The sequence below is a fragment of the Geospiza fortis genome, unplaced genomic scaffold, assembly GCF_000277835.1.
Source record: "Geospiza fortis unplaced genomic scaffold, GeoFor_1.0 scaffold1, whole genome shotgun sequence".
NCBI lineage: Eukaryota > Metazoa > Chordata > Aves > Passeriformes > Thraupidae > Geospiza > Geospiza fortis.
In genome coordinates, this window is record NW_005054320.1 from 6,324,622 (window position 1) to 6,340,044 (window position 15,423).

General features: G+C 35.8%; 1 protein-coding gene across 3 annotated transcripts in view; it reads left to right on the forward strand.

Moving 5' to 3' along the window:
• STXBP5L (syntaxin binding protein 5 like) overlaps nt 1-15,423 on the forward strand; it is a 184,176-nt gene that overhangs the window by 118,618 nt on the left and 50,135 nt on the right. For all 3 annotated transcript variants that reach the window (XM_031056622.1, XM_005420578.2, XM_014306851.2), the window contains exons 13-17: nt 227-294; nt 1,463-1,503; nt 4,751-4,968; nt 8,190-8,362; nt 12,686-12,811. In XM_031056622.1, coding sequence (XP_030912482.1) covers nt 227-294; nt 1,463-1,503; nt 4,751-4,968; nt 8,190-8,362; nt 12,686-12,811 — 626 coding nt within the window. The remainder of the gene's footprint in view (nt 1-226; nt 295-1,462; nt 1,504-4,750; nt 4,969-8,189; nt 8,363-12,685; nt 12,812-15,423) is intronic.

Here is a 15,423-nt window from a genome sequence, read left to right on the forward strand (position 1 = left end):
TTTTAAAGCGTAGAACATTAGTTGATGATATATAAGTTTCCAAAGCCTGAACTGATGACACAAAAATGTTAATAAACTGTAAAAGCCTTGAATTATACATATTTTTGTTCTTTTACAAGTTATATTGCTTTTTTGGGGGGAAGATATTGTCTACTCCTGAATTTAAAAAGTAGCCAAGCAAGGTTCATCAGAGTAAGTTGTGATCTCTGCACTTTTGTTTGTTTAGGAGTGGCCTATCAGTGGTGGAGCATGGAACCTTGGAGCTCAGACATATCCTGAAATCATTATTACAGGGTGAGAATGAAACTGGGGATTGGTACTTTTAAACTATTTGTGTCTACTCCTTTTGATTGTGGGTTACCTATATGTAAGAGTTGAGACTTCACCACTTTTGCATTTCCTGGCTCTTCACTTGAGTAGTGTCACCACAGAAATTCTCTTTTGCTCTAGAAAGCAGAGCTTAGTACCCAGCATTGAGCTACAATTAAGAATGACCATTCAAGGTCGCAGTGTTAGATAGCAATGCTTGTGAAGGTGAGGTCTTTGGAAAAAAAATCTATTGCAAGAGAATATTTTGGCCTTGAAGGTCACAGAGAATAGCTTCAAAAAGGAGAGCAGCTGTTGTCCCCTGGCCCTCAGGACTCTCTGTCTGGGGATAGTTTGGGAATTCATTTTAATACTCAGCATTAGTGAGGGTATGGTGCACTGGGATGAATTTCACCTTGGGGGCAGAGAAGCAGAGCAAAAAGGCCTAGAAAGGCTCAGATTGTAATAGGAGCTCCATGAGCAGTGCCCGGTGGATTCCCAAGGGATCACACTGTAAAACAGACACTATTCATTGAGCTAAGATGCACAATGAGTTTTCCTCTAGTCTCAATCATGTATTTGATGAATTGTTATTATCAATGATACTAAAGATCTAATTTTAAACATAAAGTTATGATGTATGCAGTAGTATGAGAAGGTGATGAAGGGATCATTCTCATTGTAAACAGAAGTGTCTCCTTTTTCCAGCTTTGCTTCAGTGATTTTATGTTAATAAAAGGAGCACAGTTGTGAAGTATCAAGCAGAATGAAAGTACCTTCTGTCCTTTCAAAGTTCACTGTATATGGCAATTTTGAGTGCATAGGTTTGATGCTAGCCCACTACAAGGCCAAAAGTGCTGTGACTTAAACTTTTTATTAGTATGGGAATTAATTTCTTCTTGTTGCCATCTTAAAATTTACTGGGGGCTTAGTTCTCTGCAGGAAATGCATAAAAATATGTTGTTAACCAAATGAAACCAAATAACAAAATATTTTCTTCTAGTTTGTACTTATGTCTTTAATATATTGTCAGTAAGTTACAGAGAGTTACATAAACAATTTTTTTTTTCTGATTGTATTTATTAGTCACTGAAAGTAGATAATGTTTTAGAATTGCATCTTGTTTTAACACATTTAATTTTTATATTTTTTTAAGCCATGCAGATGGATCAGTAAAATTTTGGGATGCTTCTGCCAGTAAGTTTCTAAAGTTCACTTTTACATAATGCTGATAAATTCCACAAACACACATTTATATATAAAACAGGATATTTAACAGGTTGAGTAGTGATAGCTGGGCTGATATAATTAGGTCAAAGGGGTGAAATTCAGAAAATGTTTAATAAGTTAAGAGAAAAAATGCTGCTAATGAGATATATTAGGCAGAAAAGAGTGAGGAATAATAACTCAAGGTCCAGCATACCAAAATCTATGAAGGATGAAGTGTTGGTAAAAAATCCCTAGGGCACATTCTTCTTGTCTGTATAGAGGAGAAGGCTCAGTTAGATCTAACATTCAGTTCCAGTGGTCATGTCACTTCTATACTGAGTACAGCAAAGTCTTCTTTATAGCTAAGTAAAAATAAAACGTTAAAATACATTCATGTATTTCAAAACATTTAATCTGGTGAGGATGGAAAATACCATAACCTTTTCTTGTCCAGTCTCAAATCCCAGGACATTTCCATTCATCCTAGCAGGAAAAACCTTCAGACAATACTTGTTCCATATAATCTAGCTATAACTGCATATATCAGCAACCAGTATTTTCCCCTACAGAAAATACATATAGTATTCATTAGTAAAATGCATTTATTAAGATACATATGCATTTTGATGGAAATTGAAAATATTTTGCCTCAAATAATTGACGGTACTTCACCAATGTTCCTGTAGAGTTGTCTTGTATTCTTGTCTCTTTGATGGTACAGGGATGTCTGGGTAATATCTCTCTTTTATGAGGTAATAGTGTGTTAAAGAAGAAACAGTATGAGAGAAAATTCTGGATGAAATGTTAGGCATAGAGAAATTTAATATGACCCTAATAACCAGTCTGTAATGGGTGCAAAGATCATGGAGTATGGGGTACTTAAAATACCTGCTAGTTCCATGTGGTGCCACAGAATTGAAATTATTAATTTTGCTACCATTACCAGCCAAGCATGGGGAATGCTGACAAGTTTTTAATGTCAGCTAAACCTGATGACTTTGTCAGGTACTTGCCTTTGTGCTTAATACCAAATATTTTCACTCAGGATGGACAAGGAGAAAATGAGGATTTCCAAAGCTGCATTTCACAAAATACATTTCATTTATTAAATAGGCACAGGAACTGAACATGGCCATGGGTTGGTTTTTTATTATTTAATTTGTCTGTTTGGAAATGGTGGGAGAACAGAAACATTGTGCCCAGAATTTACATCTTCCACTGTCTTCGAGTTATGGTGAACACCAATCATCAAATAAGATCAACAGTTTATCTGCTGAAACAGAAGTTTTTGAGAGCTTTATTATGAACAAAAGTAGGATAATTAGTTTTATTTAGAGAAGTATGGTGAGACATTAGACTTTGTCTTGTGAATATTTCAGTTTTAAGAAGAATGTGCTCTAATACAGGCTCTAAAGTTAGGGTGAAACAATACAGAGTGTTGGAAGACCCCAAGGCATTTAGTGTGCATTCTGCGCAGGAAGCAGTGTGCTAGTTATTCCTTCTAGAGCTCTGGCAGAAATGGGGAAAGAAGAAAACCCCTCATAGGGAATATAAGCATAACCTAATCAATATATACATGCTGCAGTAGGAATTTTTCTTAACATTAAAAGCTTAGATGATGATGAATATTCACAATCAAAAATACCAACAGTGCTGGTATTTTCAGTGCATCTCTGATGTCCTGGTCCTAGTCCTGATTTTCAAGGCATGCATTATGGTACTCCTACCATACTTGGTACTCTTTATTTACAAGGTTTTGATTATTACAAAATTTTGTTATTTATTTTATTTACAAGGTGTTAAGCTTTTTAATGGAGTTCAGTGTTCATTTGAGATTCTCTAGCAAACATAATATCCTACCGGTATTTGGAGGCACAAAATACTTTGCTTTTAGACATATTGTAATTGTGTAGTCTTGTGTCTGAAAGCACAAATCTGTGAGACAGGGACTTGCTAAGCCACTGGAGCTGTTTCCAAAATGCATCTTTATCCAAAAGATATTGCTGGTTTTTTATTTACTTGTGCAGATGGTACCCAGTAATAGAGCATAGAGAATCTTGTCTTGTACTCTGTACCCTATGATTCTGTAATTCTTCCAGTCATAATGTGCATGGACCCATGATGCCTGATTTGAAGTGCCATTCTAGATTTGCTACTGGCACTAACTGCAACCTGAATCCTCTTTATTTGCCACTGAGGGCAGGAAAAATTATATATTTATTACAGAAGCACTTACTGTAATTTGTGAAATTCAGAAGTGCTTTATGTGCTAAAACTCTTTAAAACATTAAAAAAACCTGTATATGCTAAATGTCCTGGAATATATCTGCACTACCAAACAAAAATGTAATTTTGCTGTGTTCATCATCTGGTTGCATAACTAAAACACTGTCCTTTCATCTTCCTGTTTCTCTTGTTACACAAGCTGGCCAGGCTGAGCTACCACAATTACACTGACAGACAGCAGCTTTGCCTGTGTGGATGTGCACACCTTTATAGGTGCTGAGCCTAACTGGCTTTTTCTGATATTATGCAGTTACTGATTAATGCCACTGAGAAACCAATGTAAAAGTAGTAAAAACAAGGAAGAATGTAAAACATAATGGGGTGAATTGTCACCCCTCATTTACTTCTGGAATTTCCTGCAGTGGAGTTCTAATCTTGATAAAAGCTTCTGGATACTAGGATTTTATATACAGGTATAAATATAGATCTACATATTAGTCAAGAAATTAAAACAATTTTTGAACTCCCATGAATTCAGAAGAATTTTGTGTTGGCCAGGTCACCAGCATGCTTTCCTAATGTTTTTTCTTGAATTGCCATACGCTCTTTACATTCTATCAAGACCATAACCTCAGACAAATGAAATCTTAGTTTCACATCTCTTAGAAAGTATCAATATGATCAGAGCCTCTCTATAGCACTGATTATAAGCCTAATTATGGACACAATGATTTACACCTTTGACACCCTTCCCCAGAAAGTACTAAGAAGTATTTCACAGACAAATACCCTTCTGAGAAGTATTAAATACATATCCTGCCAGTAATGTGTACCAGAACAGTATCTGTATCGTTGTCCTGGTTTGGACGAATGTATAATACACATCTTCTCCTCTTAGGCTTTCCTAAGAGTCCTTGTTATGCCACAACTGAGAAGAAAGTGAGAACTGAGGAATTTTATAACTGATTTGCCTAATGTTAGTATTTTTATATGTTTTAATATATTCCAGTTACTCTACAGATGTTGTACAAACTAAAAACATCAAAGGTCTTTGAAAAACAGAAAGTGGGAGAAGGAAAAGCAACAGCTGAAATTGTGGAAGAAGATCCTTTTGCTGTTCAGATGATGTACTGGTGCCCTGAAAGCCGAATTTTCTGTGTGGCAGGAGTTTCTGCCTATGTGATTGTTTACAGGTTCAGCAAACATGAAGTAAATACTGAAATTGCAGTAAGTACTCATTTCACTCTCTAATAAGAGAACAATTTCTAAATCAATTTGCCTTGCTTCATCTGTGCTCAATCCTTAAATAAAAATAGCAATCAGTATAAATACAGGTTTAGGGACATTCCATTTTAAACCTTTCCAGGGAAATCTTGATTCCACTTCAGTTACTGACAAAAAGCTGATGGTTTGGGAACCTACTCTCCACTTTCTTTTTTGCTTTAGTAAAATACATACTGTACATACAGTGCAGCTTTCAGACATGGTTTGCTTTTAAGACTTCATGATACAGTAATCTCTATTGTATTTACCTGGTCTAAAATTACTGTCTGCTGTATGTTTTTATCAGTTAATGTACATTGGGTATGTGCACCATGTGCTTTTTAACTCAAGTATTTAATCTCTTTAATTTCTGTTCATAAGGATACTTAAAATTATCAGTGGGTTTAACAAAACAGAGTTGATCTTTTTCTGGCTTATGCTGACGTTGTTTCCCTAAAGATGGAAACTATATGAAATGCCAGATTATTTGTCACCTTCCCTGATTATAGTTCTTTTCCTTTTCACACTATTTTAATGCTCTTTAGAAAGTTCTACTGTGGCAAAAAACCTGTTACTGTGTTATTTTTGGCCTCTAGCCATGTGCCATTCTGTATGGCATATTCATAACTGTAGTTATGATATTCATTAACTGTAGTTCTTCTGTTGTTTTCCACTCTTTTCTCCTCCCCCCCCCCCCCCCCCCCCCCACCACCAAAAAACTCCAAGCTGCCTGAATGTATCCTTTCAGGAAAGGTTTAAAACTGATGAACAGTAATTTCACATTACTGACCAGCTCATGTATAATGCTGCTAAAATTACTCCATTTCAGTATTTTTACATTGTTCTACAGAAAATGCACCTTATCTTTTATTATCTATAATTTAACGTCTTTTTTCCCTGTTCTTCACTTCTTTGGCTGAATTGCATCATTACTGGTATTTTCCAAAGTGTTATAATAGGTGCAATTTAACAGTTTCTTAGATTTCTTCTGTAATTAATAAGCATTTTTCTCTGAATATTAAATTATGCAGTCTTGGTGGCATACTCACAGAATTCCCCTGGGTTTTGTGCATCTCTGAAATGGCCTTCTCTTTACTTTCTGCATTTTTACTGCTTGCATTCAAATCTTCACTCTAAATGATGGGAGGGATTTTTAATCAAAAGTATGGAATTCTTTGTTGGAATCTGTACCTGACTTTAGGCTGTGTGTTTTTGTCTGTATTGAGACTGAGCTGGCCAATCTCAGGATTTCTTTGCTGCCTGAGGCACAAAGCACTTTGTGTCCTCCCTTCTTTATCAGCAAGGCTGAACTTACCTTGAGTTCAATCTCCAAATCCCAGCATTTTAAGGCCCCCACACTGGTTTGACTGCCCTGATGTCAGTGTTGTGATGTTTTTGCTGTGGCAAATGGGAAGTGTGGAGGTTGCTCCATGTAGCAGGGAAGTCTGCAGCTGAATATGCCTCAGGGGCATAGGCTGTGCCTGGAATTTCCTCAACAGAAGTATTATTTGCATCATTTCATATCAGATTCTGGAGGCAAGGAGTATGCATGTGACAAATTCTGCTTCATATCCAACCTTGGAGTCATTGCCATGCAGTTATATAAAAAGCGATTACTGCTGTTATTTTTGTTTTCTTATCTGAATCCACTCCATCCTGTCTCAAAATAATCTATTAATTAAACATGATCACTTGGTCAGTGAACAGTCTTTCCTCAGTGAAGCTTCTCTTCAAATCTCTTGAGAAGAAACATAGGAAAAAAGTTTACACTCATTTGAATGTGGAAAGGGGAATCAATAAGCCCAGTGATGAGATCCCCCAAAAATATCTTTATGTCAAAATAAATCAGTTCAACATTTCTATAACCCTCCTAAGGTCCAGCCAAAGTAGGGACAAAAACAGAAGACAAATCCACAATCATGTTTTTGGCCTGAATTTTTCCTTCTCTCTTCAAATGAACAACAGCTAGAACTTAACAAAATTAACTTTAGTAGAAAAAGGAATACATGCAGAAAAACATTCAAAGAAGAGTGATGCACTTCTGACATGGTAAGCAGAAGAACATACTCTTGAAGAGTTACTCCAGTCCTGCATAAAGATTAAACAGCATTATAAATTGTTTCAGTCAGCTGCAATTACTTCCAGATTAGATTTTCCTGAACTCAATATTTCACTCATTAGTCTTTGAAGGCAAATGTTGTTTGTAGGTTTCTTTAACTGATTCAGGCACAAAATATCCATGGATTTTGAAAGGAGAAAACAAAAGGGAAATTTTGAGAAAGGATTCTCTCTCCTGGTTGAACAGAATATCTTCTTTCTGAAATTGTGTGTGTTTTAGCACAATGGTTGAGAAACATGTGACCTTTCAGTACTACTCACCTTTATCTCCCAGTTCTCATGAAATTTAGCTATTTTGTTCATCTTCATTCTGGTACAGATGGTGTCTCAGTGAAAGATCACTAAGATTGAGCTTGCAGTGTCTACCTCTGCAATTACTTCTATTCCTTTGAAGGTAGCAGCACTGAAATTACTGTTCAGCAAGTAACCCTCAGACCTTGTCTCTTTGAGAGCTGTACCTTGGTTTTTATTCTTTCAAAATGCAGATTTCCTTGGACAACTCATGAGATAGAAAGAATTGTTCAGTATTTACTTACCTAGATTTGAACTTCCTGTCCAGTTCCTCCCTGGAGTCCTCAGTTAATATTTCCTGAATTAGTGGAGAGAATTGTAGGGTGGTTTGGCCTCTTTTTCCCTTTCTAGAGAGGCCAGAAGGAAAGCAAAAAGTAACTGGTTTGAATTTTGCTTTCTAAAACCCACCAAACTCATGTTCATTCTAAGGAACACAGAGGTGTCTGTGCTGTAATCTCTGATTTCCTGGCCCCACCTATGGATAAATGAAGTTTATGTGCTATTCACACTGTCAGGCTTATCCATCCTGGATAAAACTTGTCTCTTAGAGACTCTGCTGTACAAGTAATCAGGAGGCAGAGTTGGTGATCCTTCTAGTTCCTATCTGATGCTGTTACTCTGTAAAAAATAACAAATGACAGTATTCTTTGCCTGCAAATTATAATGATAAATGGGGGTTATTTAAAAAAAAAAGCATACTGATATTGATTTGAATGTAACAGAACTTTCAGCAGCTTTCCTTATAAAATGACAACTTAGCTTTTTATTTATTTAAGTCATTAGAGGTACGACTTCAGTGCGAAGTAGAAGACATCATTACTCCTGAACCAGAAACAAATCCTCCATTCCCAGATGCCTCCTCCCAGCTCCCGCCTGTAAAGAGCCTTTCAGGCAGTACCAACACTGTAGCAGGTGAAGGAACAATGAAGGACAGTATCCCATGTCTTAGGTAAGCTTATGCCATTGTTTAAATATTGATCTTTCTAAAAAGCATTCTTATCTGTTAGTCAATCCATCAACTCCCAAGAAAAACAGATTAATTGTATGTATGTGACACAAAATGGGAAGAAACCAGGATGTGGAACAAACAAAATAATTAAGGCAAAATGATCAACAAGGGATTTTAAAAGGATAGAAGTAATTGTGAAGAATATAAACTGTTATAGTGAAGGTTTGACTGTCATTTTCCAGTGATCTAGGAGTACATCTTCAAGGAATTTCTGAGGTTAGTTCATGAAGAAACTTCTGTAAAAGTCTGCATATGCAAAGCTTTCTCTCCTTGATTAATTAATATACTACTAGATTTTTTTTAAATAAAGAACTGTATGCATTTTGTGGTGTGTAAGACATGAAAATTGTGTTCATACTTATGAAACATTCTTTAAAAAGTATAATCATTAAACAATCACGTTGTATGGAAGTGTATATTTGTTTAATATTTAGAAAAAAAGCAAATTGTTTTCTGCTAGAATTCATTGTCACTGTTTTGGAGTAGATTAATATTTTCTTATTATTAAGGCAGATAATTATGGATTTGAATAGCTTAAAACAGTAATTCTGTACAAAACTCTATAAAAACTGTAATTTTCCAGCAATTAGAGTGCATTGCTGACAAGAATTGCTCTCATTTTGGTGAATTCATTATTATTTTGGTCTAATTATTATTAAATCTTTTAAATGCCTCAATTATTTCAAAAGCAGCTAAAACGAACATTTCCTGATTTGTTACTTTGGGCTGCTTGGCTCCTGAAAACGGCATTAGCATTTAAAAGTAATATTGTAATATTGTCCTTGTAAAATTAACAGTATTTTTTGGCATTCTCTTCATTTGTCCACCTCAGTCAGGCAGTTGAACTTCAGACCTCAGTTTAATCATTAATTTGAACTATGAAAATCAACAGAAGAGGCAGAGATCAGTTATTTAAAAAATCCAAATGTGAAATCTATTTATGACATTGATATCAGGAAGAATGCAATCATTTAATCATTTCACTGGCTAAGAGTTTTGCTTAAGAGATTCTTACTTGATTTTGTCTGTGAAAGAGAGGAATTGTTGATGTTGGAGGCAGAAAAGTTGTAATGAACCCGCAGAAGTTCAGCTTGTTACTTTTTAGAAGTTTTCTTATCTCAAATAATCTCAGATTAAGCTAGCCAATAGATTCTTATCAAATTTTAGACAAGGTAACTGTAATCTTATTTTGACTAAGTGACTTTTCAAAATCAGAGTAATTATACCACTAGAACTGCTGGCACACTCCTACATTTAGATAAAAATATACTTATGAATACTCTCAGGAAAGACATACAAATATCTGCACTTTCCTCCCAAACCTTAGCTGGGTCCACAGGCCTCGTCTGTCTAAGAACTTCTGATCTAAACAGAATTATGGTGGTAGAATGAAAGTAGTGCTGAAAACACTGGAAAAAAAGCAGTAAAGACCAGGGTGTTGCTGTTGACTCTATATGCAAGTCATTCAGGTGGGCAGCAGGATAAAATCTAAAATAGAACAACATTAATGTAAAGCTGCAACCAGCTACACATGGAGGGTGAGTGCACAGCTTGAACTATATTGATAATGCACATAAAATTTTGTACACGTACATAACTGGCTCCATTATGTTTATTTTCATATCTGCTTCTCAACATTTTTACAGCAAATGAATGGCCCTCCACACTACACAATTTTTTCTAGCCAGAAGTCAGAATGACTGAATGTGTTTGTGTCTGTGAATAGCTGCTAGGAAGAAAGTAATTGAAGGGACTGGAGTAATGAAAATTTGACGCTTTTCTGAAATCAAAAGTAACTGTTACCAAGAGAGGCAGGCAGCAGTATGGAGTAAATATTGTTCTTGCTTCTTTCAGAAGATTTTGCAGTGAAATAGGCAGCTGTAATAACCTAACAAACCAATGGATTTGTGATTTTGCAGCTAAATACTTTTGATGTAAATGCTGTCATCATAAAGCTGAACCCAGAATGTCAGTCTTTTCCCCAGACTTCTAGTATCATCCCAAAATTAGGTCAATCAAGGGTTTTGACAGTAGCTGCAAATAACTCCAAAGTGATAAGGAACTGTGAATATCTTGTGAAAAAAACTAAAAACCAAAACTTTGCAACAATGAAATTCAGTGTAGCATAACAAGAAGGTGTCATGGAAATCACTGGAATGTCTACATTCCTTCTGGTCATACTACTGCAGTCTGTTTAGGCTTTTATTATAAACACTTGAGATAAAAAGCCATCCAAAACAAGGTGCAGAACTGAATATCTGCATTACTGTTTAAGCAGTATGGTTAGGGAAACAAGAGAAACAGCTCGAAGATTTTTAAGCAGGAAGATGTCACAGAAACATGGGAATGACAACCTGAATCATTAAATCTGAAATTATTTTACTCCATTATTATAGTCTTTCTCCACCTACAGTTTATTATATGCTTAGAGAAAATCCCTGTGAAATAATATCCATTTGTATCAAAGCAGATCCTCAAATTTATTGTGAAAAATATTTAGAGGGAAATATGTTTGCTTTTTTCCCCTCAAGTGACAGCAATCCAAAAGAAAACTTAGAAGGTACTTGAAGTTCTCTAATTTTTTCAGGATGTCATTAAAAACACATTGGAAAAGTAATGCCACATTAAAAAATTAGAAGATCAGAATCACTTCTGCAGCCATTGTCAGTCTCATGGTAGCATTTTTAGAGGAAGAAAACAGATTCTTGCTTTGACAGATGCTTGTTGGAGCAGCATGCTTGCCTCTTGTGTTCTGCCACACCATCAGTTATCCATTAGAAAATATGGATGGAAAGCTCAGCTGAAAGGGTATTAGACTAAATCCTCGTTCTTGGATTTTATTTACCTGTTCTATATTTGTCTAACATTTTTAAGGGCAGGAGCTGAAAGCTGAAAATGGGGTACAAGATGGAAAGACCACCACTGTTATGCCTCTTAAAGGCTTATCCACAGACATTAGAAATTGAAGGGCTCCATCACAAAGATACTCTGAAAGACTGTTTGTAAAATATTCAGCTTCTGCTTGCTGTGAAGTTTCTTTGAAAATAATACATCTTTACTGGATACAGCTCTTGTCTGTAGTTTCAGCTTATCCTGGTCTCAAAGGACCCTTCTCCCTTGGCAGCTTGAGTTCACAGTGTTCACACCTTTGTTCTCAGCACAAATACTCCTGGGTAATCCAGGGCTTGCTTCTTTAAGGTTATGAATAGCATCACTTCAAAAATGCTCGTGGCTATGTATCATATGAACAAAGAAAAGGGCAAAGCTTTAGTGCCAGCAGAACAGGTCAGAAATTGCAAAACTCTGAGCAGAGGTTTGCTGTTTATACAAAACAACAATACAAGGCTATTGCCAACTGTAGTGGGTTCAGCACTTGCTGAACTGCACTGTCACGTCTTTCCTACGACAATATCCAAGCCAAGTGCCTGATTACTGCTCCAGACAAATACACATGTAAGGTCTGAAGAGTACTATAGGGAAAAGAAATAGAACAGTGAGTGTGCCAAGCTGCTGTTAAGGAAATGCATTTAAGAGGATAGATGAGGAAGGACTTTCTCATAAAGTATACTGCCCTATTTTATGCCTATGTGCAAAGGGGTGCAATACAAGCACTCTCACCAGTAACAGGTACAGTGAAAATGCACTGACTACTGGGTTTTACCCGTAAATTACTACTACAGCATGAATGTACTAATGACTAACATGAACACCTCAAAGTATTGCTATTATTGCATGATGTTTTCTTCCAGCATACCCCACGTTGTTCTACCGCTCACAAAAGCAGATAAAGCAGTCAAACAGAGGTGTTCAGCTCTTACACTTCCCCTTAAAACCTTCCCTGCCTGCTTTGCAAGTCACTGAACTTGCCATAACGCAGTAGGAACAGGTGTTAATAGTTATATAAGATTTGGTGCAGGAACCATTCATTCACATAATAGGTGATTGTGCTCCTAGAAGTAAAACAGGACTTGTTTGCACTACATGGACAAATAGGTTTGTTAAGTCCATATGTTTTTAATATGCTCTTGTGGGGACCACTGCAGAAAGGTGTATCTTCTCATCTTCTCTTGCCTCCTTACATTTTTCTGTCATGCTTTGCTTCATAAGACAAAAGTTCCAAATACACAAAAATGTCCTTTTTCAAAATCTCAAAATAAAGTATTTTAGGTTTTCTGTTCAAGTTGACAATTTATTATGATGCAAATCAGGTTTTTTTCATGGCCGAGTGTTTGTTTGTTCTTATTTTGTACCTCTTCTTCTTAGCGTTAAGGCTCGACCTGTGCGGATGCCTCCTGGCTACCAGGCAGATCTGGTTATCCAGTTGGTGTGGGTGGATGGTGAGCCTCCACAACAGATTACCAGTCTTGCTGTAAACTCTGCTTATGGACTGTAAGTAACTCAGAATTAAGGTTGCATTGATTTATTGTTTATTGCCCTAAATCACATGTTTTCTAACTATACATTGAAATTTCCCACAGAGAATTAAGGTCAAAGCAAAGTATTCAAAAGATGCTGTAAATCAGATTCTTGGGGGAAAGTTATTTGAACTGACACAGAGATTGTAATATGGGATGTTAAACTGCCATTCTTGCCAATATTTTTACTAATCCTATTTAAAAGACTGAATCTTTTCACATAATTCTTTCCATCCTTTCAAATAAGATCTAATTGCATTTCAAATCTGTAATTTTCAAAGTTATTTTGAAAGGTTCACCAAGGTGAAATGCATTTAATGGAAAATGGTGAAGTGATTAACTGTTAAATACCATTTTTCATTACATCATATTTTAGTTGGAAATTGTCTTCTGAGAGCAGCATTTTTATGTCTGTGCTAATGTCTGCTTGCATAAGAATCGGTGACCTGAAATTGAGAATTGAATAAGGAGCATTTAAATTCTCTATTCTGGCTGGCAATGCAAATGAGTGTGTGTAATTGTTTCCTCAGGTTCAGTTTATTTGCAAATTTTTAATGTTTTCTCTTACTGAGAGTCACCCTGATACATTAAAATGGTTTTCCCTGTAGGTGTTACTCCAATAAAACTGTGGGCTGTAATTGGTGTTAGGTGCTGACTCCTGCTGATTTTCAGTAAGTCACTGGACTCTTTTCAGAGACTTAGGCCATTTAATGCAGAGTTTTTACATTTCTGCAAAAATACTGTCTTCTGGGGCCTGTTTTTTCAAGTTTTCAGCCTGAATTTCTAGACCATTTCCTATTAATGAATTCTAGGAGTTTCTTTTCTTTGCTATACCTTGATACATTTGTCACTTGTGCAAATTGTTAGGTTTTGCTCCTTTGCAGGTCTCAGACCTCAAGGCAGCATCTGAATAATCACACCATTCTGTCACTTGTAAACTCTTCTGATAGGTTGTGGTTCTCCTAATGGTCACAGTGGTTTCCTAAACCACTGATTGATTCAATCAAGTGTTTTAAATAGTTTCATTTGCTAGGAGCAATAATAGATTATGGGACAGCCTCCTTTAAAATGCCATAAGCCCAGTGCAAGAGTGTTTCAGAAATAAATGCGTGTATGAATAAAGTAGGCTGATAACCTGAATTTAACTTTCCTACAAAATCTACCCAAGAAAGGTCTTTTTCCTTACATTTTTTCTGCAGACTCTCTTCTCTCTTCCTTTCTCTTATCACTCTTAACTTTTTCCTCAGGCCTATGAGAAGGCACAGTCCTTTCTTTTATCAGAATTTTTGTTTACTACTTTGTTACCTGTTATCTATCTTCACCATGTGGAGAAACCTATTCCACTTCAGCATGAAGCCTGAGAGCATGTAGTTTTTGCCATGCTAATTGTAGAGTTATTTGGGTCATTTTTTGCCTAATTTTTCTTCATATACCAATCAGTTTAACTAGGTCAAAGACATAAAATGGTGTGTGTTCTGGAGAGTCTGTTTCCATTATTCTTTTAATTAAATTACTATGATTTCTGGAACTGTTATACTGCAGCCATGAAACAGGAATAAAGTATGATGCAAAAAACCCTTTATTCCCGGTAAAGATGAAAGATTTCAGACACTGCAAAATTTTATTTAATGTAATTGGTTTACTTATAACAGTACCAAGGCTACAAACCAAAAGTATTAACACCTGTTTTATTTATGTTGAAATGAATCATCAAAAACTTCATGTTATCTTGGAAAATGCTTCAATTACAACTGAAGAATTAGGTTAACCTTGAGCAACAAGGTTAAATACAAATAATAAATTTGTTTTGAAGTAGGTTCTGTTGGATTGAAAGCAGTGACTGAAAATTTATTACTGGCTCATGGGGTAACAGTTTGCAGCTAATCTGCATATTAATTGTCCAGAAATGTCTGATGAGGGTTTTATGACATTTCTGTGAAAAATACCAACAGAATAGGAGATCACCTAGCAACTAATTCTGTTCATTGCTCAAAACTGAGAAATTCATTTTGGTTTTGATTTCATAAGGACTTGGTTGTTAGTAATTTATCTTAAGCCTTCCTAATAGTAATGGCTGTCTAGATTTTTTTATTCATCCTCAGAACTGTTATTAATGAGCAACTTCAGAGTCTTTTTTAGACTCATTTGTTTGGGTATAAGAAATGTTAGATTCATGCTTGTGTGTGAAATTAGAGGAGTTTAGAAAAATACAGACCAGGAAATTATATATTTTGTTAATTTGCTGACCAGGGGTGTGAATGATTGCTAGCTCTTCTTATGACTCATGTTTTTGAAAATTAATTAATCTCAGATTAATAATTTTCAAAGTGCAAATGGCCTTTTTTCCCCTAAACTATTAGTAGATGAGATTGACACTTGTCATTTTTATGCTTTTTTTTTTCTCCACACAGAGTGCAGGAACTTAAGAACACATCCAATCAATCCTCTCTTAGTCTAAAACCATTACCCCCATTCACACGAGCCATTTTCTCAAGCTTGTCCAGGTCCTTCTGGATGGTTCTTGTCCCTCAAGCACATCTCAGCTTGGTGCTGTCTGCAAATTTACTGAGAGTGCCCTCCATTCCA